This window comes from Carcharhinus amblyrhynchos, unplaced genomic scaffold (assembly GCF_965287045.1).
Source record: "Carcharhinus amblyrhynchos unplaced genomic scaffold, sCarAmb.v2.hapA scaffold_41, whole genome shotgun sequence".
NCBI lineage: Eukaryota > Metazoa > Chordata > Chondrichthyes > Carcharhiniformes > Carcharhinidae > Carcharhinus > Carcharhinus amblyrhynchos.
In genome coordinates this window covers 423,392-450,000 of record NW_027649782.1, presented here as the reverse complement: position 1 = coordinate 450,000, position 26,609 = coordinate 423,392, and the positions used below count along the sequence as shown (strand labels likewise).

At 44.1% G+C, this 26,609-nt stretch overlaps 1 protein-coding gene across 2 annotated transcripts in view; it reads left to right on the top strand.

The window, feature by feature from the left end:
• Positions 1-26,609, top strand: part of LOC145335786 (ephrin type-B receptor 2) — a 606,760-nt gene that overhangs the window by 305,695 nt on the left and 274,456 nt on the right. For both annotated transcript variants that reach the window (XM_080181518.1, XM_080181517.1), the window contains exon 3: positions 11,182-11,866. In XM_080181518.1, coding sequence (XP_080037644.1) covers positions 11,182-11,866 — 685 coding nt within the window. The remainder of the gene's footprint in view (positions 1-11,181; positions 11,867-26,609) is intronic.

Below are 26,609 nucleotides of genomic sequence, written 5' to 3'. Positions count from 1 at the left end.
GAGTCTGATGAAGAAGGCAGATGAGTTGAATGATTCTATTTTTGTTTTGTTTCAGTCGTGTCCTCTTTTCTATTGACTTCATAAGCTACTAAATTCATATAACAGCGCCACCTTGTGAGTCTGAGGCTTAGGAGTGTTGAGAGATGAGCAGAATGCCACCAAAATGTTGTTAAAAAGATTTTTAAAAAGTAGAATATGAGAGCAATGTAGCCATTGTTACGAACCCAGCTGATGTCCTCACTGGATAAGGTACCATTCTGGATATTGTTGGGGGAGATGATGGCGAGTGAAAGCAGTGACTGATAACTTCAGCAAGAGGAGGAAAATCGGCAGGGCTGTAGTGGAGGGGATCCAATTGTAAGAGAAACAGACAGGCATTTCTGTGGCTGCAAAAAAGACTCTGGGATTCTATGTTACCTCCTTGGATTCAGGATCAGGGGTGTCACTGAACGGCTGTTGGGCATTCTGAAGGGGGAGGGCGAACAGACAGAGATCATGGTCCGTATTGGTACAAACAATCTAGCTCGAGAATGGGATGAGGCTCTGCAAACAGAGCGTAGGGAGCTAGGAAGTCGATTGAAAATCTGGACCCAGAAGGTCAGGATTACTTTCAGTGCTGTGTGCTAGTGAGTTAAATCTCGGCAGCACGGTGCACTACTGCCTCAGAGCGCCAGGGACCCAGGTTTGATTTCTGGCTTGGCTCACTGTCTGTGTGGAGTTTGCACATTCTCCCCGTGTCTGTGTGGGTTTCCTCCGGGTGCTCTGGTTTCCTCCCCCAGTTCAAAGATGTGCAGGTTAGGTGGATTGGCCATGCTAAATTGCCTCTTAGTGTCCAAATGGTAAATGTGTGGGGTTAAAGGGATAGGACGGGGGAGCAGGCTTCGGTGAGACAGTCTGTTAGAGAGTCACTGCAGGCTCAATGGGCCGAATGGCCTCCTTCTGCACTGAAGGGGTTTTATGATAAAAAGTGACCAGAATCTGTGATAGAAACAGAAGGATAATCCAGATGAATGTGTGGATGGAGCGATGTTGCTGGAAGGAGGGTTTTAGATTTCTGGGATGCTGGGTTTCTGAGGCATTGGGACTGGCCGTGGGGACAGTCTGTACAAGGCAGATGGGTTACAACTGATCTGAAATGGGACCAGCACCCTTGCAGGGAGGTTTGCTCATGTTGTTGGGGAGGGGAGTGGGATAATAAGAGAATGATCAGCAGAAAGATAAACACAGCCAAAGTTAGAAGAGACAGCAAGCGAGTCAGGAAAACATAGAAATTAAAGGCCAGATAAGGCACAAGGGAGTCTGGCAAGGTTGGTTGGTATTTATTTTAATGAAAGGAGTCTGACGAACAAGGCAGATGGGTTGAGGCACAAATCAAACCATGAGGGTGTGATGTCATTGAGACATCGTTGAGAGAGGGGGAGGATAGACACTGACAACAATAAGGAGGGACGACAACTTAGAAGGTTCTTCAAATGAAGCCATATGGGTAGAAGTTAAAAACCAAAAAGGAGCAATCATATTGCTGGGAGTGTTCTATAGACCCCCCACCAGGCTGAGAGAAATAGAAGATCAGATATGTGGGCAAATTCCAGAGAAGTGTATAAAAATAGAGTCATGATAATGGGGGTTTTCAACTTCCCCAACATTAACCAGAGAAGGCGTAGTGTGAAAAATTTAGAGAAAACAAAATTCTTAAAAAGCTATTCTGCAGAAATTCCTACAAGAGAATTAGGATTAGGGTCCTGGATTTACTTTTCGGTAACAAAGCTGGGCCATTGAAGTATCAGTGGGGGAAGCATTGTGCAGACAGCGATCACAACTCCGTTAGATTAAAAATCATTATGGAAAAGGACCAGGATGGGCCTGAAATCAAAGCTCTAAACTCGGGGAGGCTGATTTGAATAAGATTAAATATTATTTAGCCAGAGTGGATTGGGAGCAGAACTTTAGATAAATCTGTAACAGAACAGCAAGGCACATTCCAGGAGGAAATCGGGAGAGTACAGGGCCAACATGTTCCAATGAAGAAAAAGGGTGAGACCAATGAATCCAGTGATCCCTGGATATGCTGATTCCTGGGAATGGTAGGACTGACATTAAGAGAGACTGGATCAACTGCACTTGTACTCACTGGAATTTAGAATGAGAGTGGATCTCACAAAAACATAAAATCCTGATGGGACTGGACAGGCTACGTGTAGGAAGAATATTCCCAATGTTAGGGAAGTACAGAACTAGGGGTCACAATCTAAGAATAAAGGGTAAGCCATTCAGGACTGAGAAAAGGAAGAACTTCTTCACTCAGAGAACCTCTGAAGAAGTTTCTCCTCAACTCAGTCTTAAATCTGCTCCCCCTTATTTTGAGGCCATGCCCCCTAGTTCTAGTTTCACCCGCCAGTGGAAACAACTTCCCTGCTTCTATCTTATCTATTCCCTTCATAATCTTCTGTGTTTCTATAAGATCTCCCCTCATTCTTCTGAATTCCAATGAGTACAGCCCCAGTCTACTCAGTGTCTCCTCATAAACCAACTCTCTCAACTCCAGAATCAACCTAGTGAATCTCCTCTGCACCCCCTCCAGTGCCAGTATATCCTTTCTCAAGTAAGGAGACCAAATCTGTACACAGTACTCCAGGTGTGGCCTCACCAGCACCTTATACAGCTGCAACATAACCTCACTGTTTTTAAACTCCATCCCTCTGGCAATGAAGGACAACATTCCATTTGCCTTTTTAATTACCTGCTGCACCTGCAAACCAACTCCTTGAGATTCCTACACAAGGACACCCAGATCCCTCTGCACAGCAGCATTTTGCAAATTTTTACCATTTAAATGTAGTCCATTTTGCTATTATTCCTACCAAAATAGATGACCTCACATTTACCAATATTGTACTCCATCTGCCAGACCCTCACCCATTCACTTAGATTATTTATATCTCTTTGCAGACTTTCAGTGTCCTCTGCACACTTTACTCTGCCACCCATCTTAGTGTCATCTGTGAATTTTGACACACTACACTTGGTCCCCAACTCCAAATCATCGATGTAAATTGCGTTTCCAACTCTGATCCCTGAGGCACACCCCTAGTCACTGATCACCAATCAGAAAAACACTCATTTATCCCCACTCTTTGCTTTCTGTTAGTTAACCAATCCTCTATCCATGCTAATATCTTATCTGCAACACCGTGCACCTTTATTATGTAGCAGCCTTTGGTTTGGCACCTTGTCAAATGCCTTCTGGAAATCCAGATACACCACATCCACAGGTTCCCCAGTGTCCACTGCACATGTAATGTTCTCAAAGAATTCTACTAAATTAGTCAAACATGACCGACCCTTTATGAACCCATTACAGAAGATACAGAATATAGTATCGCAGTCATAGTTGGGTGTGGAGAAAGATCAAATTATGATAAATTAGGTCTATTCAAAAATCTGCTGGCAGCAGCGAAGAAGCTATTCTTGTGGCTAGTATGTGTCCTCAGACTTTTGTATCTTTTCCCTGATGGAAGAAGGTGAAAGAGAATGGAGGCTACTTTGTTTGATGAACTGGACTTTGTTAACAACCCTTTGTAGGTTCTTGTGGTTTTGGACAGAGCAGGAGCCATACCAAGCTGTGATATATCCGGAAAAGATGCCTTTTATGGTGCATCTGTAAACATTGGCAAGAGTTACAGTGAACATGCCAAATTTTCTCAGCCTCCTGAGAAATTAGAGGTTTTCTTAACCATAGCATCAGTGTGGAGGGGTCAGGACAGGTTGTTGGCGATCTCGACACATAGACACTTGAGGCTGTTGACCATTTCCACTTCATCACCATTGATGTAGACAGGGGCTTGTCCTCTAAGTGCTTCTTGATGACTGTTTCCTTCATTTTGCTGACATTGTTGTTGTCGCACCAGTTCACCAGATTCTCTATTTCTTTCCTGAACTTTGTTCCATCATTGTTTAAGATCCAATTCATTATGGTGGTCTCATCAGCAAAGTTGAAAATGAAGTTGGAGGGAATTTGGCCATTAACAGTATAATGTCACCACAAACTCCACGTTTGACCCCTCCGATGTTTTGATAACCCCCCTGCAATGTCCGACCCTCCCGAATGTCAGATCAATAACTCCCCCGATACCTGAACCCACACCCTCAATACCTGACCTCCCGATGCCCGACCACCGATGCCCAGCCCCCAGCCATTGTCTGAACACTGAAATTCCTGAAGGCAGCAGAACAAATTAATAGAGTAGCTGAGAAGGCATTTACTTTTATCAGTTATGGTATAGAGTATAAGAGCATGGACGTAATGTTGGAGTCGTACAGAATGTTGGTTAGACTACAGCTGGAATGCAGTTCTGATCACCTCACCGTAGGGAGGACGTGATTGCACTAGAGGGGTTACAGGGAAGATTCTCCAGAATGTTTCCTGGGATGGAGCTTTTCAGCTAGAAGGAGAGACTGGATAGTCTTGGATTGTATTCTTTAGAGCAGACATGGCTGAGAGGCGACATGATAGAGGCGTATAAGATTATGATTGGTATGGACAGGGTGAGTAGGAAGCAACTGTTCCCCTTGGCTAAGGGGTCAGTCATGAGAGGGCAGGAGATTCAGAGAGCATTTGAGATTTTTTTTCACTCAGGGTGGTGGAAATATGGAATGCACTGCCTGGGAAAGTAGTGAAGGCTGAAAACCTTAGGACCTTTAAAAACTATTTGGATAAGCACTTGAAAAATCATAACATTCAAGGATACGGGTCAAGTGCTGTAAAGTGGCATTAGTGTAGATTTAGTGTAATTTTGTTGGTGCAGGTTCGATGGGGTGTAGGAAGTTTTTGTGTACTCTGTGACTGTGTACATGAAGAGCCATCAGGATCAGTACCGGGGCCTCAGCGTTTTTACAGTTCATATAAATGACTTGGAAGAAGGGATTAAAGGGATAGTCTTCATATTCGCTGATGACATATGGGCAGGAGAGTAAGTTGTGAAGAGGACATAAAGAGACAAAAATGGGACATACATCAGTTCAGTGAGTGGGCAAATTTGCCAAATGGAGTATTAAATGGGCAAATGTAAAATTGTCCATTTTAGCAGGAAGCTTAAAAGAGAAACATTATCTAAATAGTAAGAAATTGTAGAGCTGTAAGGACCACGGGGAAAAGCCTGGGAACTACAGGGCAATGAGCCTTACATCTGTGGTGGGTAAGTTGTTTGAGAGACAGGATCCACAGGCATTTAGAGATGCAAGGACTGATTACGGACAGTCAGCATGGCTTTGTAAATGGAAAATCATGTCTCATAAATTTGATTGAGCTTTTTGAAGGGGTAACCAAGAAGGTAGATGAGGGCAGTGCAGTTGATGTTGTCAACATGGAGTTTAACAAGGCCTTTGACAAGGTACCTCATGGTAGATTGTTGTATAAGATTAAATTTCACGGGATCCAGGGTGAGGCAGCTAAATGGATACAACATTGCTTGATGACAGAAGCCAGGAGGTGGTTGCAGAGAGTAGTTTTTCAAACTGGAAGCCTGTGACCAGCGGTGTGCCTCAGGGATCGGTGCTGAGTCCACTGTTATTTGTCATTTATATTAATGATTTGGATGAGAATATAGGAGTTGGTAAGTTTGCAGATGACACCAATGATTGTGTGGCATAGTGGCCAGTGAAGAAAGCTATCTAGGATTGCAATGGGATCTTGATCAAATGGGCCAGTGAGCTGACGAATCGCAGATGGAGTTTAATTTGGATAAATGCAAGGTGATGCATTTTGGGAGATTGAATCAGGGCAGGACTTACTCAATTAATCATAGGGCATTGTGGAGAGTTACAGAAAAAAGAGATCTAGGAGTACATGTTCATAGCTCCCTAAAAGTGGAGTCACAGGTGGACAGAGTGGTGAAGAAGGCATTCGGCATGCTTGGTTTCATCGGTCAGAACATTGAATACAGGAGTTGGGTCATCTTGCTGAATTTGTACAAGACATTGGTAAGGCCACACTTGGAATACTGTGCACAGTTCTGGTCACCCTATTATAGAAAAGATATTATTAAACTAGAAAGAGTGCAAAACAGATTTACTAGGATGCAACTGGGACTTGAGGGTTTGAGTTATAAGGAGAGGCTGGATAGACTGGGACTTTTTTCTCTGAAGCGTAGGAGGCTGAGGGGTGATCTTATAGAGATCTATAAAATAATTAGGGGCACAGATCAGCTAGATAGTCAATATCTTTTCCCAAAGGTAGGGGAGTCTAAATCTGGAGGACATCGGTTTAAGGTGAGAAGGGAGAGATTCAAAAGTGTCCAGAGGGTCAATTTTTTCACACAGAGGGTGATGAGTGTCTGGAATGAGCTGCCAGAGGTAGTAGTAGAGGCAGGTACAATTTTGTCTTTTAAAAAGCATTTAGACAGTTACATGGATAAGATGGATATAGAGGGATATGGACCAAATGCGGGCAATTGGGACTAGCTTCAGGATTTAAAAAAAGGGCAGCATGGACAATTTGGGCCAAAGAGCCTGTTTCCATGCTGTGAACCTTGATGACTCTATAGCTCTGAAACATAGAGGGATCTGGATGTGTTAATGCATGAATCACAAAAGGCCAATCCTTGATCCTAATGGACCATCCAACAAGATTTATGACAGTTTTTATTGATGCCATCCAGACCTCTGCCCCAGTTTTGCCCCAGTTTGGAAGTCCCATGTTCTGAGAGATTAATAATACACTGACTCTGTCCTGGTGTTATTCCTTCCAACTTTTCCTCAATATATCTAAATACTTTCCTCCAATACTAATGCTAAATTGTTGATGATGTTGCATACGCATTCAGTGCTGTCTACTTGTTGGTGTTCCTTCACACTGATATTTTCTTCCAGATTAAACAGATCCAGATGAAATAGCCAATCCTGGACTTTAGTAATAGAGGCATCAAGTGAAAAAGCAACAAACTTTATAAATCACTGATTGCCTTAATTGCAGAACTGTGTCCAGTTCGGGAAGGATGCCAAAACCTTGGAAAGGGTGCAGATAAATGGTATCACAGCTGAGTGACTTCAGTTATACGAAGAGATTGGAGAAGAGAATTGTTACCATGCAAAAAGAGGCCCATCGTATCTGCACCAGCCCTTCAAACAAGCATCATGACTTGGTGCCATTCTCCTGCCCTTTCCCTCTTAGCTCTGCACACTATTCTATTCAATGATCATCTCATTCCCTTTTGAATGCCTCCATTGAACCTGCCTTCACCACACTTCCAGGCAGAGCATTCCAAACTCCAACCACTCACTCTGTGAACTTCACATTTGGTTATTTTGTTTTTCTGGTCTCAGAGCAGAGAAGGTTAAGGGGTGATGAAGAGAGTTTTCAGAACTATGGTGAACTTAGACAGTCAGAATTGTTTCAAGTGGAGGGAGGGTGAGTAACCAAAGGAGTCAGATTGAAGGTAACCAAAGGAAAGGGAAGATGAAGAGTAATTTTTTTACACAACAAGTTATTAGGATCTGAAAGGATGATAGAAGCAGAATCACTGATAACTTTTAAAAGGGAATTGATGCAGCTATGGGGAAAGAGAAACAAAGTGGGAGAAATTGAAGAACTCTGTCAAAGGAGCTGATGCTAGCACAATTATTTTGTAATTCGGCCCCTGGAATGTGCCAAATTATGGCTGATCTGCTTGTTAACTTTATGTCCTTTTTCCATACCCAATTCCTGCACCATGTGGGAGTATGTCAGGATATTTCATACCTCTGGGTGACCTTGTACTTGTGTCCCCTCATTATCGAAAACGTCTCCAGCTATTTCAACTCCAGCTCAGCTTTTCTGAACTTGGCGGGCAGCTGGAGTCACTGCGGAGCACCCGGCAGGATGAGAGTTTTCTGGACCATGTGTTCCAGGCGGTGGTCACCACTGATGGTGAGAGGTCAGGAAAGCGGGTGGGTGGATATCAGGAAGACACAGGCCGTGCTGCAGTCTGTGGGCTGGGCACCACTCTCAAACCAGCACTCAGCACTGGAGGCATTGAACTGACAACTGCAGTGAATGTTCTCAAGGGAGGTTCACTAGTAGGGTTGGGAAGGGCTAAAACTAAATGAGTAGAGGGCTCACCACCACCATATAGAAGCAGTAAACAGATGTAAGTTGCATAAAGTGAAAATGTTTACTTGAGTTAGAATAAAGTAGCAAGAACATAAGAAGTAGGAGGAGGGGTAGATCGAACCCATTCAATATCGTCATAGTGGGTCTTGGACTTGAATTCCAGTCTCCCATCCACTCCCCATATTCCTTAATTTCCTGAGACATTAAGAAGCTGTCTATCCCAGCCCTACATATATTCAATAAAGAAGCATTCTCTTCGCAGGAGAGAAATCCAATAATTCACAACCCTTTGTGAGAACTAATTTCTCCCTATCTGTATGTATTTGAGCCGCCCTTTATCCTGAGACTGTGTCCCACGAATTTAGATTCCCAGCGGAAGCAACCTTTCAGCTTCCACCTTCAGAATTTTGTATGTTTCAGTTCGATCACCTCATTCTTCTAAATTACAGAGAATATAGATCCTCCTGCCCCTCATCTGGTGTCCCCTCATGACTGCTGCTCCCTATTCACCCTGCCCCTCATAATCAGGTTGCCCCTCAGTTTTCTCTGTTCTAATGAAAACAACCCAATCCTATCCAGCCTCTCTTCAGAACCGAAATATTTCATTCCAGGCAGCATCCTGGTGAATCTGCTCTGCACCTGCTCCAGTGCAATCACATCCTTCCTAGAATGTGACCACCAGGACTACACACAGTACACTCGCTGTGGATTCAACAAAGTTCTATGCAACACCAACATGACTTCATTGTTTTTGTAATCTATGCCTCAATTGATAAAGGCAAGTGTCCATTTGCCTTTTTCACCATGCTACCAGAATGTCCTTCCAGTTTCAGAGATCTGTGGACAAACATGCCCAGGTCTGTTTGTTCCATAGAACTTACTGGTGTCCTACCATTCATTGAGTACTTCCTTGTCAAATTACTCCTTCCAAAGTGCATCACCTCACACTTTTCAGGGTTAAATTCCATCTGCCACTTATCTACCCATTTGACCATCCTGTTGAGATCTTCTTGGAGCCGCGATCTCCCACCATGTGATCAACGTCATTTTTAATAATGGGGACCCAGCACAGATCCCTGCGGAACGCCACTGGACACTGGCTTCCCGTCACCAACACTGCCTTCTGTCATCACCCTCTGTCTCCTTCAGCTGAGCCAATTTTGAATCCACCTTATCAAATCATCCTGTATTCCATCTGACGAAGCCGTGCTGATTATGCCTGATCAAGCCTTGTCTATGTGAAAATTCCTTCAGAATTTTCTCCAGTAGTTTCTCTACCGCTGATGTGAGGCTCGCTGGTCTTTAGTTGCCTGGTTTTCTCTGCAACTCTTGAACCCTTCTTAAGTAGCAGAACCACTTTAGCTGTTCTCCAGTCTTCTGGCACCTCCCCCGTGGCCAGAGAGGAATTAAAAATTTGGGTCAGAGCCCCTGCAATCTCCTACCGCCCTTGCCTCCCAGACTGGGACACAGCTCATCCAGACCTGTAGATATGTCTACTTTTAACCTGCCCACACCTCCAATACCTTGTCCTTCCCAATGTCAATTTGCTCAAGAACCTCACAATCTCTCTTCCTGAGTTCCATACCTTCATTCTCATTGGTTAAAGATGTGAAGTATTTGTTCAACACTACTACTGTTTGTAGTCTAATTAAATCTCTTAAAATGTTTATCATTTTCAACAGTATCCTTGGAATGGGAAATACAGAGACAGCTAAGCAGGCTCAGAAAAGGTTTCAGAACAAAACATTATTCTAACTGCCCTTTCACCAGAGTTCAACCAATGAAATATTCATAATTTGTGCTTGCAAATTCAAACAGCTTTGTTGAGTCGGCTGATCATGTTTGACCATTTTACTTTATTCATCATTGTCTTGTTGGTGGTGGATGTCACAAATCCGATTACCAGGTTATGAAAGACAGCGGCACGCATTGTGCATCTCCACTTCAGTAGCCATAGTTACAGGTGACTCCCCAGTTAATACAAAGAACAAAGAACAACACAGCACGGGAAACAGGCCCTTCGGCCCAACGAGCCCGCGCCGCCGTCCCACTGTCTCAGTGTCCTATTCATGATTTTAGTCTACGCCTAATGTGCGAGGATCAGGGAGGTCCAATTTAGGGACAATTTAGTACCCAATCAATCAGCCTAAAAGCACATCTTTGGGATGTGGGAGGAAACCAGAGTACCCGGAGGAAACCCACGCAACCACGGGGAGAACGTGCAAACTCCCACAGACACAGGCCCAAATCCATGTGTCCGCACAGCAACAGAGATAGTCTCTGAGCTGTCATGCTGCCCTCGAGATGGTCCAGTTTAAGCACACTAACGACATGAAGCAATAGACAACTCCCGAAGCAACGTCCAAGAGCAGCCCACTACAACCTGCCGCATGCATGCCCCTTGCTGGACTTAAATGCCTGTGGAGACAAAAAAATTCATTATTAAACAGGCAAAGACTGTAACATCCCTGAGGCAAAAACGTAATCCCAAGCCTACAATGTTTAGTAAGGCCTGCTATATCCCCCTATATGTAGCCCGCTCATGTGGCTGTCTAAGTGACTCTTAAACAACCCTAGCGTGCCTGCTTCCACCACCTTACTCGGTAGTGCATTCCACACCCCCACTACCCTTTGCGTGAAAAACTGCCCTCTAATATTTGTCTTATACCTAGCCCCCCTCACCCTAAGCCCGTGACCCCTCGTTCTATCCATTTCTAATAGCGGAAAAAGCTTACCACCATTTACTCTATCTATCCCCTTCATAATCTTATAAACCTCTATTAGATCCCCCCTCAGCCGACGTCTCTCAAGGGAAAACAGCCCAAGTTCATTCAATCTTTCCTCGTAAGACAGCCCTTCCATACCCTCCACCTGCATATAGCTAACCACAGGATTATCTCATCACTCCGTAACTGGCATCATTTGGTAAAGTCAGGATTCCGAGAAGAAGGAACTGCGTGGGGAGCTGTGTTGGCATTTGTGTGGCTGCAGCCTGATTTTGAGCTTGAAACAAGAGTCATCTGAATGAATGTGTTCCAAAATGATTATCAAATTACATTGTGCAACTGTTAATTGTGTCTGTGGTTCTGTTACAGTGGGAGGAGGTCAGTGGATACGATGAGACTATGAACACAATAAGGACATACCAGGTGTGCAATGTGTTTGAAGCCAGTCAGAACAACTGGCTCCGTACCAAGTACATCAAACGGAAAGGGGCTCAGCGTATCCATGTGGAGATGAAGTTTTCTGTACGGGATTGCAGCAGTATTCCCAATGTCCCCGGCTCTTGTAAGGAGACCTTTAACCTCTACTATTACGAATCTAATACAGACTCAGCAACCAAGATAACTCCATACTGGATGGAGAACCCTTGGATGAAAGTTGATACGATTGCAGCAGATGAAAGCTTTTCCCAGGTGGATCTGGGAGGGAGAGTGATGAAGATAAACACAGAGGTCCGTAGTTTTGGGCCAGTGTCGAAGAATGGCTTTTACCTGGCATTTCAGGATTATGGTGGGTGCATGTCCCTGATTGCCGTCAGGGTCTTCTATCGAATGTGCCCACGGGTTATCAAGAATGGGGCAATTTTCCAGAAGACTCTTTCTGGAGCAGAGAGTACATCGCTGGTGGTGGCCCGGGGGAGTTGTGTTGCCAATGCCGAGGAGGTGGATGTACCAATCAAACTGTACTGTAATGGAGACGGAGAGTGGATGGTACCCATTGGGCGCTGCATGTGTAAAGCTGGCTACGAACCTGTGGAGAATGGCACCGTATGCCAAGGTAAGAGATTGATTGATCCAGCAATTAGACTGGGCACAACATCGAGGGCCGAAGGGCCTGTACTGTGCTGTACGGTTCTATGTTTTATGATCGTCACATAGAATAATCAGAAGGACCTTTGCCTCTAATTCCTCTCCCATTTGCTAGTTTCAGATATTTGCAGATTTACCTCCCCCAGGAATAAAGGTTTAACTTAACTAAAAATGACAAAATTCAAATAATAAGATGCTTGTATGAATCATTTCATGATCCTAACAAGATCAGACCAGCCCAGGGAGACAACAATATATTTGTTATTTACTGCAGAGTTTAACATTTCAGAATACATTTTGGTTGACTTTTCCTTAGTGTGATTTTCAATAATTGTTGCTTCTTGCCTGAATTTATTTCCACATAACTCTGGTTATTATTTCCACATTTTCTGCTTTTTAATGAGGGATTGTTCTGAACACATTTGCCTGAACTCAGGCTCAGTGATGCCTGGTTTTACAGTGAGTCATCAACAAAAGAACAGCTCCTCAGTTTGCAATAACCCAATAGTTGGTTCAAATTGATTTGACTGCCAGCATTTCGGCAACTAATTTGGTCTGATTACTTTTGTTGTCAGTTATTTATTTGGAGAGCGCAAAAGGACAAAGTTCTGATTTTCAAGCAATGATTGCAAAAAAGCAAGAAGATGAGAGTTTGTTGTCTTCCAAGTGTTTTCACTGAGGTGTGGATTTGTATTGTGTGTTTTTGATCTGCTACCGTTAAATTAATGTGTGTCTATTCTCTAATCCATGGTAATTAATCTTATACTTTGATACAAAGGACTCTCAAAAATTTTAAAGAATTTTGATTAGATTTGAAATCAGTGATTTGCATGATTGTACTGTTTGACACAGTAGTTAGCACTGCTGCCTCACATTGCCAGGGACCCAGGTTCGATTCCAGCTTGGGTCACTTTCTGTGTGGAGTTTGCATGTTCTCCCCATATCTGTATGGGTTTGCTCTGGGTGCTCCGGTTTCCTCCCACAGTCCAGTGATGTGCAGGTTAGGCTGATTGGCCATACTAAGTAGCCCCTTAGTGTCAGAGTAAGTGTGTGAGGTTACAGGAGAGGGGCTGGGAGGGATTGTTGTTGATGCAGGCGTGATAGGCCAAATGGCCTCTTTCTGCATTGTACGGATTCTATGATTTTACAAGTGTTACAGTATAATATCACAATTATCTTGTACAATTCATGGCTACAGTTAGTATTGTGAGTTTCCTGTACTGTAAAAGAGTTGTTATTGATCCCCAGCATCAGAATAGTAATCTGAAGCTCAGCCTTGCATCCTGTATGTTGCATTCCAAACTCTGCTATTTACAGCACTCGATATCTCTGGCACTGACTCTACATACAGCTTGGCTGGACAGACTTCAAGTCCCAGAAACTATTTCAAATCACCTATTTCTGTAGAGTGCATCAAATGGTCAAATTGCCCTTTCCCAATCGCACTGGCTCCTCTCTCTTACAGGGTTGGTATAATTGTTTTTGCTGCCAATCTCTTTTCAATTTGCTGACAATAATTTCAAGGCACCATGCCCTTGGTATATTTCCAAAATCGGACTAATCTGAGATTCTCCACATTCTGTTCAATGCTCCATTTGTGTCTGATGCCACTTGCTCCTTGTAATTGGAGCCATGGGCTTTCCTAAGATTACCCCTTTCCTGCGTTCATTCAATAATTTTACATTGAGTAAGAATGAATCTGAAGCGAGCCTGTGTCTGAAAGCAGGTCGATTTCCAAAGCAGCAAACTCATAGATTCCCTCCACACAGCTCCTCCCACACACTGTGGGTGGGACTTTCCAATCACACCCACTGCGAGGTCAGTGCGATCCCACTCAAGGTCAATGGACTTTTAAATAACCCCTCAAAATTCCCACATTGCCCGTAATGATTCCTGCAGTGAACTGAATCAGAAAATTTACCCCCACCCCCCGCCCCAGGTTTATATTCCCTTCCCATAATGGGAACAGCCATCCTTGATTGTCAATTTAAAGTATGTATTCTATTACAACACAATTCAACATCAGCACTGAGTTCTGTTCTGATGGATAAGGTTTCATTCCGGACTGTAAATAATATTCTGCATTTAGACTGAGACAGTGATTGACTGAAATGTTCTGAGAAATTTGCAGTGATAGACAGACTCATCAGAACACATACATCCCCTAACACAAAACCATATGATCTCCCAGAAGAGGCCGTCTGGGTGAAATATTTTGGAACTAGTTCTCGAAGCGCGCTTGAAGATCAAAACTAGTTCTGGTGATTGCTATTGTCTGCATGATTCTATGCTGGAGGTGATCTCCCAACCAGCCAGAAGCAACAACTGCTCTCACCTGAAGGTACCATAAGCGTAGATAAGGGTCATGGGTGGAGGGGGGACTGGTAATGTTAAAATGGCGGCGCGGGCTCGTTGGGCCGAAGGTCCTGTTTCCCGGGCTGTTTTTGTTCTTTTGTTCTTTTAATTCCATGAACTGTTTGCCACTGTGCGCGCTGACAACCTGTTCCAGAAGTCCTGTCATTCTCTGAAAAATAACTGCCTGGCACCTAATTAACATCTAATCATGAGCAACTTCAACCTGAAAATCTTGGCTGTTCTGAAATTATTTCATTGGAATAGACTGAAACTGGAACACATTTTCTAATTCTGATCCTCTTAGAAACCTCATTGAATCACAGAAACCCTACAGAGGCCATTTGGCTCATTGAGCCTGAAACAACAACAGTATCACCCAGGCCCTACCCCCATAACCCCACATAAATACCCCACTAACCTCTCTAACATATGCAGCCCAGGACACTAAGGGGCAATTTAGCATGGCCAATGTACCTAACCCACACACCTTTGGGCTGTGGGAGGAAACCGGAGCACCCAGAAGAAACCCACACTTACATGGGGAGAACATGCAAAGTCCGCACAGACAGTGACCCAAGCTGAGAATCGAACTCAGGTCCCTGGAGCTGTGAGGCAAGAGCACTAATCACTGTGACCCCCATCCTCCAGGCCCACACCCTCTCCAAACCCTCAACGTTTATCCACCATGGGAGGAGATGAGAACTGGACACGGTTTTTTAAGTAGCGACGGTGCAATCCCCATGGAAAGAAATCCTAACTTCCAGTTAATAGTTGACAAAATTTTATGTTTTAAGGTGTTCATTACAACAAAGAGACTAAAAGAATGTGAATAAACATTATTTTTGTATTGCTGATAAAAGAAACATGTTGTAGCTCTTGGTTTTAGCTCATCAGGATGTTTGTCAGAATATCAAATCTCAAATAGAACAAAGCTTATACTGCACAAAAAGGTACCGATTAGTTAGCAAATGGATTCTGACTGTTAGAAGGTTAATGTGGAGAATATACCAGGGAACAATTAACTACCAAGCTTTGTTTTAGAACATAGAACATAGAACATTACAGCGCAGAACAGGCCCTTCGGCCCACGATGTTGCGCCGACCAGTTACAAAAACAATGACCCACTAGCCTATACCAATCCCATTTCGTCCATAAACCTATCCAGAGATCTCTTAAACGCCCCCAAACTAGACGCATTTACAACTGCAGCAGGCAGGGCATTCCAATCCCTCACCACCCGCTGGGTAAAGAACCTACCCCTGACATCCGTCCTGTAGCTACCCCCCCTTAATTTAAAGCCATGCCCCCTCGTGCTAGCTTTCTCCATCCGAGGAAAAAGGCTATCACTATCCACCCTATCTAAACCTCTAATCATCTTATATGTTTCAATAAGATCCCCTCTTAGCCGCCTTCTTTCCAACGAAAACAACCCTAGATCCCTCAGTCTCTCCTCATAGGACCTCCCCTCCATACCAGGCAACATCCTAGTAAACCTCCTCTGCACCCTCTCCAACGCCTCCACATCCTTCTTGTAATGCGGGGACCAGAACTGCATACAGTACTCCAAGTGCGGCCGCACTAGAGTAGTGTACAGTTGCAACATTACACTGCGACTCCTAAATTCAATCCCCCTACCAATAAACGCCAAGACACCGTACGCCTTCTTGACAACCTTTAAATTTGAATTGACTCTAGTCTTGTAAGACATCACCATACGATGAATCAGGGAGTGGCTGTCCCCCGAGTGTTTTTTATGGTTGAAAAAGGTATAATGTATGGTCATGTTTGTTCTGTTTGCAAATGAAGGGCCCTGTATTTGAGTATATGTGGCTTCTAGCATACAAGTGACCACACTGTGAGCTCAACTGATAATCTGAGGAGATTGGATAGAGTTACAGAACAAAGAGATCTAGGGGTACATGTTCATAGCTCCTTGAAAGTAGAGTCACAGGTGGACAGAATGGTGAAGAAGGCATTCAGCATGCTTGGTTTCATCAGTCAGAACACTGAATACAGGAGTTGGGACGTCTTGTTGAAGTACAAGACATTGGTAAGGCCACACTTGGAATACTGTGTGCAATTCTGGTCACCCTGTTATAGAAAGGATATTATTAAACTAGAAAGAGTGCAGAAAAGATTTACTAGGATGCCACGGGGCTTGATGGATTGAGTCATGAGGAGAGGCTGGATAGACTGGGACATTTTTCTCTGGAGCACAGGAGACTGAGGGGTGATCTTATGGAGGTCTATAAAATAATGAGGGGCACAGATCAGCCAGTCAATATCTTTTTCCAAAGGTAGGGAAGTCTAAGACTAGAGGGCACAGGTTTAAGGTGAGAAGGGAGAGTTACAAATGTGTCCAGTGGGGCAATATTTTCACACAAAGGGTGGTGAGTGTCTGGAATAAGCTGCCAGAGATAGTAGTAGAGGCGGGTACAATTTTGTCTTTTAAAAAGACACTTAGATAGTTACATGGGTATGATGGGTATTGAGGGATATGGACCAAATGCAGGCAATTGGGATTAGCTTACAGATTTTTAAAAAAAAGAAAGGCGGCATGGACAAGTTGGGCCAAGAACTTGTTTCCATGCTGTAAACCTCTATGACTCTCTGACCCTTAAATTGGTTGTTAGTGTAGTTTTCAGCAAAATCAGGATTGTTTAGTATATGTTGTCCAATTGCAGAATTACACCTAAAGTTGGAGAATATATCCTGAGTTTTGTAGGCATGGGCTGGTTTGCTCTGAACAGTATTTTGCCTGTTACAAACAAACAGCCAAAGAAATGTGTTGTCTGATCTGAACTGTGAGTCATTAGGTCTTACAGCCTACATACATGGTATCACACTGGCATTGAAATTCATATCCCACATTACTCATCTGTGTTATAGATAAACGGTCTTTTTGCAAATGCAAATTATAATCAAATTTGTCAGAACTCTTTGCTTTTTGAAGCTTTGGTGGATGTCCCTTGTAATAATTCAGCTGAACATCAGTGTTCCATTAACAAGCGATTTTATTCTGTACCAAGATGAATCAAATGGCTTCCTTTTCACTGTAGGATTCTATGATTCTAAGAAAGAGACCAATCCAACAGCTCACAGCGAGGTAGTGTAACACCTTGGGACCTACAACACTGGTCCAGGTGAAGTAGCAGGTTTAACAGCAAGCCTTTGCTTGCCCAATAAGGGAGACCCATCAATGACCCCTTGTGGCCTTTATGGCCATCATAACATTCCTCGCACCTTAGATCAAAGTCTCTCCTAAACCCCCAGTTGCACCATTTAGCAATCAGTCGGAGGTCTGCCAAAGGCGAGGCTGGGTCAGGTGCTGTAAACCAGAAAGGAGACCTTTATTTCTGGAGGGAGCATCGAAGGGTTGCTGAAACAGGTTCAGCCTCAGCTTCTGCTTCAGCCTGGGTTCCTAATTCTTCATCCCCCAAGTCCGGGTCCATATCTTCACTATCCGGACGGATTACCATGGAATCAGCTTCAAACTGAGGACTGGCACTGGCAGTGGCCATCTCCATGGCCAGTAATAGACCCTCCTTAGTTATGGACTCCCTGGCTCTGAGATGGTCCAAGAGCTTCTTCAAGGAACTTTAACTTGTATGATACTGATTCCGGTTTCATAGAATCATAGAGCCCTACAGTGCAGAAAGAGGCCCTTCGGCCCATCGAGTCTGCACCGAACACAATCCCACCCAGGCCCTACCCCATATCCCTACATATTATACGCACTAATCCCTCCAACCTACACATCCCTGGACACTAAGGGGCAATTTCTTAACATGGCCAATCAACCTAACCCGCACATCTTTGGACTGTGGGAGGAAACCGGAGCACCTGGAGGAAACCCACGCAGACACAGGGAGAATGTGCAAACTCCACACAGACAGTGACCCGAGCCGGGAATCGAACCCAGGACCCTGAGCTGTGAAGCAGCAGTGCTAACCACTGTGCTACCGTGCTGTGTTTTCTCCATGATCATCCCAGACACCCAGCTGGGGCCATCCCTGAAGTTTCTCATGTGAACCAGGTCACCCAATGGGAAAGCTCTTGCAGAATCATCATTTTTTGTTAAGTTTGGGACCAACGGGCTCAGTCACCCTCCCATTATCAGATCCACAGGAGGAATATCTGTTGTGGTGTGCAGTGCGGTCCTGTAAGAATCATGCCAATTTGGTTTCCATGAATGTGGCCAGATGTTCCTTCACACCATTTTTGAAGTTCTGAACTGCCCATTCCGCCAGTCCAGTTGACGAAGGGTGGTAAGGTGTAGTTTGTCGGATGCCATGCAGAATACCAAGTTCTGGAAGTCACTGCTAGTGAAGTTATCAAATACCAAGACTTGCGGTATTCTGTGTATTTTGAAGGTTTGCCTTATTTCTCAATCATAGCCTGAGTAGTCATGGAGCCCGTGTGGTGCACCTATAACCACTTGGCATGTGTGTCCACCATGATTACATTGGGCCGTGTAAATCCACATGTGCACACACCCATGTGCAGCCAGGCCATTCCCACATCGCTTTACCAAGTTTGTAATATTTAAGTCTCCTCATTGCGTTATAAGGAGAGGCTGGATAGACTGGGACTCTTTTCTTTGGAGCATAGGAAGCTGAGGGGCGATCTTATAGAGATCTATAAAATAATGAGGGGCACAGATCAGCGAGATAGTCAATATCTTTTCCCAAAGGTAGGGGAGTCTAAAATTAGAGGACATAGGTTTAAGTTGAGAGGGGAGAGATGGGTATAGACAGATATGGGCCAAATGTGGGCAATTGGGAATAGCTTAGGGGTTTTATATAAAAAGGGCGGCATGGACAAGTTGGGCCGAAGGGCCTGTTTCCATGCTGTAAACCTCAATGATTCTATGACTCTGTGACTCTAAGTCAAGACCGGGCCACCAGACGTGTCTCCTAGCTAGATACTTCATTTTTGATACTCCAGGGTTACCATTATACAGTTCTATTAAAATATTGGATGTAATCCAGTGGGAAAGAGGGTGGGGGGGTGATGGTTGGGGGAAGGAAGGAACCATTACTCGGGGCCTCCAAAGAATGATCCCATCCTCATCGCCAATCTAACATTTCAACCGAACGTCAGTTTCCAGTCACCCAGCACCCTTTATTTTGCAGCAAGAAAGAGAGTGCTCCCACAGCTCAAACCCGGATAGTTCACCACTTTCAGGACCTACAAACAGTCTGGGTAAAGTAACAGTTTTAGAAGTCCCTGCTGAACACTTCCTATTGGTGAAGCTTCCACCATCTCAATAGGAGAGCTTGTAGTCCACAAAGCCCACCGGGAGATCTATCAAGCACCCTCCAGGTCCTCATGACCATCATAACACTCCTATTATGTCGCTCTCTATCGTAGTGTCGTGTTTTACATCCCTAATGATTTCCTGAAGCAAATCTCTGATTACTGATGTTGCCATTTTAATACCTATTTTTTAAAACTAAAGACAAAAGCTGCTTAAAACTCCTTCCAATCTGCTGGAACCTTCCTGAAGTGCTCTGAGCTGTTAAGATTCAGACAGCATGGATTCCATCTCTCTGATGATCCAGCTCTGGAAGTGAACCACCATGGCTGCTCTGTCTATCTTTAGGCTTGAACCTGCCCCTGTCTCAGCTCTCTGCAGATGAAACCCTCACTCTGCCTTTCTTAACTTTAGACATGACTATTGCAATGTACTCTGAGCCAAACTCCCACTTTCTGTGCTCTATAAACTTGAGGTCATCCTAAACTCTGGTGCTTATGTCCTTCCTGGCACCAAATGCTATTTACCTGTCATCTCTGTGCCCAGTGGCTTTGGATAATCAATGCTTACATTTTTAAATTCCTTTATTTTCAAATCCCTCATGGCTCCACCCCTCCTGAACTCTGTCATCTCCTCCAACCCCACAACTCACAGAGCCTCAAAATAAGCGGGGGGGGGGGGTTGCAGATTAGAATGGAGTCGAAGAGTAACTTCTTCACTCAAAGGATGGTGAATCTCTGGAATTCTCTGCCCGTTGAACTGGTGGAGGCTACCTCGCTAAATATATTTAAGTCACGGGTAGATAGGTTTCTAATAGACAGGGGGATTAAGGGTTATGGGGAGAAAGCGGGAAAGTGGAACTGATCCACTTCAGATCAGCCATGATCTTATTGAATGGCGGGGCAGGCTCGAAGGGCTAGATGGCCTACTCCTGCTCCTATTTCTTATGTTCTTATGTAATGGAATACTTTCCACTTGTCTGTATGAGTGCAGCTCCAACAGCACTCAAGAAGCTCAACCAACCATCCAGGACAAAGCAACTGCCTCGATTGGTACCCCTCCACAAACATTCAATCCTCCCACCACACACAGTAGCAACCGTTGTGTATCACTTTAAGATGTACTGCAGGAACACACCAAGATTCCTTCAGCAACATCTTCTTAATCCAGATCCACCATCTAGAAGAACAAGGATAGCAGAAACATGGGAATACCAACATCTGGAAGTTCCTCTCCAAGTCACTCCTCATGGTGCTATTGCTTCACTGTCATTGGGTCAAAATCCTGGAACTCCCTCCCTAACAGCACTGTGGGTGCACTTGTACTACAGGGACTCCAGTGATTCAAGAAGGCAGTGTATCACCACCTTCTCTAGGGCAATTATGGATGGACAATAAATATTGGTTCAGCCAATGACATCCATATCCTATAAATGAATTTGGAAGACCCCATCTGTTGCTCACCTGATTAAAATTGCCATTAAATTCTAATGATTAATTTTGAAAACATTTGCAAAATATTTGTTGAAAATATTTCCATTATGCCCAGTGAACATGCTTCAATGCCCAAATACAGACTTGACAGGTCATTTAATTCTTCACCTGAATAAGAAAGCTTTTCTATTATTTGCACAATCAACTGTGATCATCTCCCCCATTATTTGTGTATCTGATCTATAACCACCTCTGTTTTACTTTGCTGTGTTTAGCTCTCAAGTATTAAATGTCTTTAGAGGATAGAAACATTTTGTTACATCTTATTTGCCATGTGGAAATATTTTTCCAGGGATGATTATTGCAGAATGAGACAAAGCACTAGCATCAGGTTTAGAGTTTTTCCAGGATCTCCATTGTTTTTGAATGTCAGAATCTGTTTTAATCACTTTCATTTCCTTTTATTGATAGGGAATTTTGGTGACAGGAGAATAGGCGTGCTGAAAAAATCAGTAGCAGTTAAGTGTAAATGTCTGCACGCAGGTTGTAAAAGCTTACTTCACCCTGATAGCGCATTCAAAACATACAGATTTAATTAATTAACCACAGAGCAGCATTTGTTGTCATGGTAGTAAATGTGACACCTGGCACAGAATGAAAAGCAGAATAAATATGAGCAATGAAAGGATCATTGCAAAAGAAACGTTATTGCAATCTGTTTGGGATTGTAAATTCATATGTTTTAATTATCAAATCAAGGATCATAGTTTAATTGGAGAGAGTCTGGTTAATCCTCAGCATAGCTCATGTGTGAGTGAGAATCAGCCTCCTCCATTGCTACTTAATCGCAATAGGATGAAATTCAATAGTTTTTGGTAAAATTGTCTTTTCATGTAAGCGGCATTTACTCAGCACTTTCATCTAAGCAGCAATTTTGAGGAAGTTTGGTGTGGATCCTGACAGGGTCACTCAGCTCTTCATATCATTCCACCCTTGGTACAACCATGGACAGGCAGCTGAACGATGTGGAGATGCCGGCATTGGACTGGAGTAAACACAGTAAGAAGTCTCACAGCACCAGGTTAAAGTCCAACAGGTTTATTTGATATAAACCCACTAGCTTTCGGGGTTTGCCCCTCCGTCAGGTGAGGTCACTGTAACCTGGTGTTGTGAGACTTCTTACTGTGCAAACAGCTGAATGCCAGAGGTGAGCTGAGAGTGTCAGCCTCCAATGTTGAGGCAGCATTTGGCCAAGTGTGGCATTAAGGAGCTCAAACAAAACTGGAGTCAAGACAAATCAGGGGAAAAACCTTCCTCAGGTTGGAATCATACCCGGTACATTGGAAAATGGTTGTGGTGAATGGAGGTCAATCATCTCAGCCCCAGGACATCACTGCAGGAGTTTCTCAGGATAATGTCCTAGGCCCAACCATCTTCATCAATAACCTGCCTTCCATCATAAAGTCAGAAGCAGGGATGTTCGCTGATGATTGCACAATGTTCAGCAGCGTTTATGACTCCTCAGATAGTGAAGCAGTTCCTGTCCAAATCCAGCAAGATCTGGACCATATCCAGGCTTGGACTGACAAGTAGCATTTGCACCACACAGGCAGTGACTACCTCCAACAAGAAAGGATCTACCTGTTGCATCTTGACATTTAATGGCATTACCATCACTGAATCCCCCACTATCAACATCCCAGGGGTTACACTGAGCACAAAGTGAACTGGGCCAGCCATATAAACACTGTGACTACCAGGGTGGGTCAAAGGTTCAGACTTCTGCGGCAAGTGACTCACCTCCTCACTCCCCAAAGTCTATCTACCATCAGCAGGGCACAAGTGTAATGGAATACTCTCCACTTGCCTGGATGAATGCAGCTCCAACAACACTCAAGAAGCTCAACATCATCCAGTGCAAAGCAGCCCACTTGATTGCTACCCTTCCAGAAACACTCAATCACTCGACCGCCGACAGTGACAACCTCTACAAGACGCACTGCAGGAAATCCTCAAGGTTCCTTATGCAGCAGATTCCAAATCCACAGCCATATAAAAAGGCAAGGACAGCAGGTAACTCACCATACTGACTTGGAAATATATCACTATTCCTTCACTGTTGCTGAGTCAAAATCCTGGAATTCCCTCCTTAACAGCATTGTGAGTGTACTTACACCTCAAGAACTGCTGTGGTTCAAGAAAGCAACGCCCACATCCTTTAAAAAAATACAAAAATGTCTGTGTGGGGTTTGCACATTCCCCTGGTCTCTGCGTGGGTTTCCTCCGGGTGCTCCGGTTTCCTCCCACAGTCCAAAGATGTGCGGGTTAGGTTGATTGGCCAGGCTAAGAAATTGCCCCTTAGTGTCCAGGGATGTGTAGGTTAGAGGGATTAGTGGGTAAGATATGTAGGGATATGGGGGTAGGACTTGGGTGGGATTGTGTTCGGTGCAGACCCGATGGGCCGAATGGCCTCTTTCTGCATTGTAGGGTTCTATGAGAAGTTCTATGAGAAGCTACGGTTGCAATGCAGCCAAACAGAGTGGTAGCACCAGGACAAACTTCCCGTGTTGTTAAATTCCATCGCCAAGGGTCACCTGGGGTTTCTATTGTCCATTTTGGCAAAAAGAATAAAAAACAAGCATATTATCCACACTGTGAGAGATTGCAGCGCTCTGAGGTGCAGAGGGATCTGGGTGTCCTAGTTCATGAATCACAAGAGGCTGGTATACAGGATACAATAATCATTAGGAAAGCTAAGAAAATATTATGTATTGTAAGGGGAATTGAGTAAAATAGTAAGGAGGTTATGCTTCAGTTGTACAGGGCACTGGTGAGATCACATCTGAACTATTGTTTACAGTATTGGTTCCCTTATTTAAGGGAAGACATAAATGTGTTAGAAGCAGTTCAGAGAAGGTTTACTAGACTAAAAGCGGGAATGGACAAGTTGTCTTATGAGAGCAGGTGAATAGGGCCATTAAGAAGGGCAATAGGATTCTTTTATTAGCTGTGGCATAGAGTGTAAGAGCAAGGAGATAATGTTGGATTTGTACAGAGTTTCTCAGGCTTGGAGTACTGTGTGGAATTCTGGTCGCATCACAATAGAAACAGTGTAATAGCATATGAGGGAGTACAGAGGAGGTTCACCAGGATGTTCCCTGGGATGGAGCAATTGAACTGTAAGGAGAGACTGGGCAGGCTTGGATTGTTTTCTTTGGAGAAGAAAAGGATGAGGGGGTACACGATTAAAGTGTATAAGATTATGAGGATGATGGACAGGATGAGTTGGGAGCAGCTGTCCTTCCTGGTTGAGGGGGTTGATCACAAGGCAGCACAGTTTTAGGGTACGGGGCACGAGATTCAGGGGGGATATTGACTGGATCTCACTTAGTGCCAGTGGTGTGGATGGGGCAGAGTTTGTAAGGAGTATCCAGTAGGGCTTCTTGAAACAGAATGTAGACAGTCCAGCCAGGCAAGGAGCTGTATTGGACTAGGGGTTGGGGAATGAGCCTAGCCAGGTGGTCAACACTTCAGTAGGGGAGCAGTTAGGTAACAGTGACTACAATTCAGTAAGTTTTATGGTACTGACGGATAAAGGTAAGTATAGTCCTCAGGTGAAGATGCTGAATTGGGGAAAGGCTAATAACAACAAATTAGGCCGGAACTGAAGGATGTAAATTGGGGTCAGACGCTTGAGGGCAAATCAACATCTGGTATGTGGGAGTCATTGGAATGTAAGTTGATAGGAATTCAGGACCGGCACATTCCTGTAAGGATGAAGGATAAATATGGCAAGTTTAAGGAACCTTGGATAACGAGAGATATTGTGAGCCGAGTCAAAAAGAGAAAGGAAGCATTTGGTGAGGTGAAGAGGCTGGGAACACATGAAGCAAGTGTGGAATACAAGGAAAGTAGAAAGAAACTTAAGCAAGGAATCAGGAGGCTAAAAGAGGTCATTGGCCAGCAGGATTAAGGAAAATCCCAAGGCTTTTTATACATATATAAAGAGCAAGAGGGTTGGCCCACTCAAGGACAGGGGGGACTGGGGTGGGGAATCTATATGTGGAACCAGAAGGAATGGGCGAAGTATTAAATTAGTACTTTGCATCAGTATTAACCAAAGGACTTGGTGGATGGTGTGTCTGGGAAAGAATGTGTAGATAGTTTGGGTCATACTGAGATCAAAAAGGAGGAGAGATTGGAGGTCTTGAAAAACATTAAGGCAGACAAGTCCCCAGGGCTTGATGGGATCTACCCCAAAATACTGAGAGAGGCAAGGGAAGAAATTACTGGGGCCTTGAGAGAAAACTTTTTATCCTCACTGGCTACAGGGGAGGTCCAGAAGATTGGAGAACAGCCAATGTTGTTTCTTTATTTAAGAAAGGTAGCAAGAATAATCCAGGTAATTACAGGCCGATGAGCCTTACATCAGTGATAGGGAAATTATTGGAGAGGGTTCTTCGAGATGGGATTTACTCCCAGTTGGAAATAAGTGGACATATTAGTGAGAGGCAACCTGGTTTTGGGAAGGGAAGGTTGTGTCTCACTAACTTGATTTAGCTTTTTGAGGAAGTGACGAAGATGATTGATGAGCGTAGGGCAGTGGATGTTGTCTACATGGACTTCAGTAAGGCCTTTGACAAGGTCCCTCATGGCAGACTGGTACAGAAGATGAAGTTTCTTGGTGCTCAGCAGAAATTTATTCCGATGGTCAAAAAGGACTGTAGGAGGAGAGGTAATAAGCCGTGGATAACGAAGGAGGTGAAGGAAAGTGTTAAATTAGAAGCGGAGGAATTTAGAGTAGCTAAGAGTAGTGGGCGAGAAGAGGATTGGGAGAGGTTTAAATGTCAACAAAGATTGACAAAGAAGTTGATAAAGGAGGGTAGGAGAAACTATGAAGCTGGGCTAGCGCTTAATATAAAAAAGGATAGCAAGAGTTTTTATAAATATATAAAAAGGAAGAGGCTGGCTAGGGTGAACGTTGGTCCTTTAGAGGATGAGAAAGGGGACTTAGTGGTAGGGGATGGGGATATGGCTAAAGTATTGAATAACTTTTTTGTTTCTGTCTTCACGGAGGAGGATGTGAATAATTTGCCGGGTGTTAGCGATGGAAAGGTGGTAGGACTGGAGGGTCTTAATGACATTACTGTTACTAGAGAGGCGGTGCTCGACAGACTGGAGGGACTGATTGTGGACAAGTCCCCAGGACCGGATGGAATGCATCCGAGGGTTCTGAAAGAAATGGCGGAGGTTATAGTGGATGCATTGGTGGTTATTTTCCAGACGTCGCTGGATTCCGGGGAAGTGCCGGAAGATTGGAAAACGGCTAATGTTACGCCGTTGTTTAAGAAGGGTGCCAGGCAAAAGGCAGGGAGTTATAGGCCGGTTAGTTTAACGTCTGTGGTAGGTAAAATGTTAGAATCCGTCATTAAGGAGGAAATTGCGAGGCATCTTGAAGGGAATTGCTTGATAGAGCAGACGCAGCACGGTTTCATTAAAGGGAAGTCGTGTCTGACAAATTTACTGGAGTTCTATGAGGATGTGTCTAGGGCGGTGGATAGAGGAGAGCTGGTGGATGTGGTCTTTCTGGATTTTCAGAAGGCGTTTGACAAAGTACCTCATAAGAGGTTATTGCAGAAGGTCAGGGGACTTGGAGTTGGGGGTA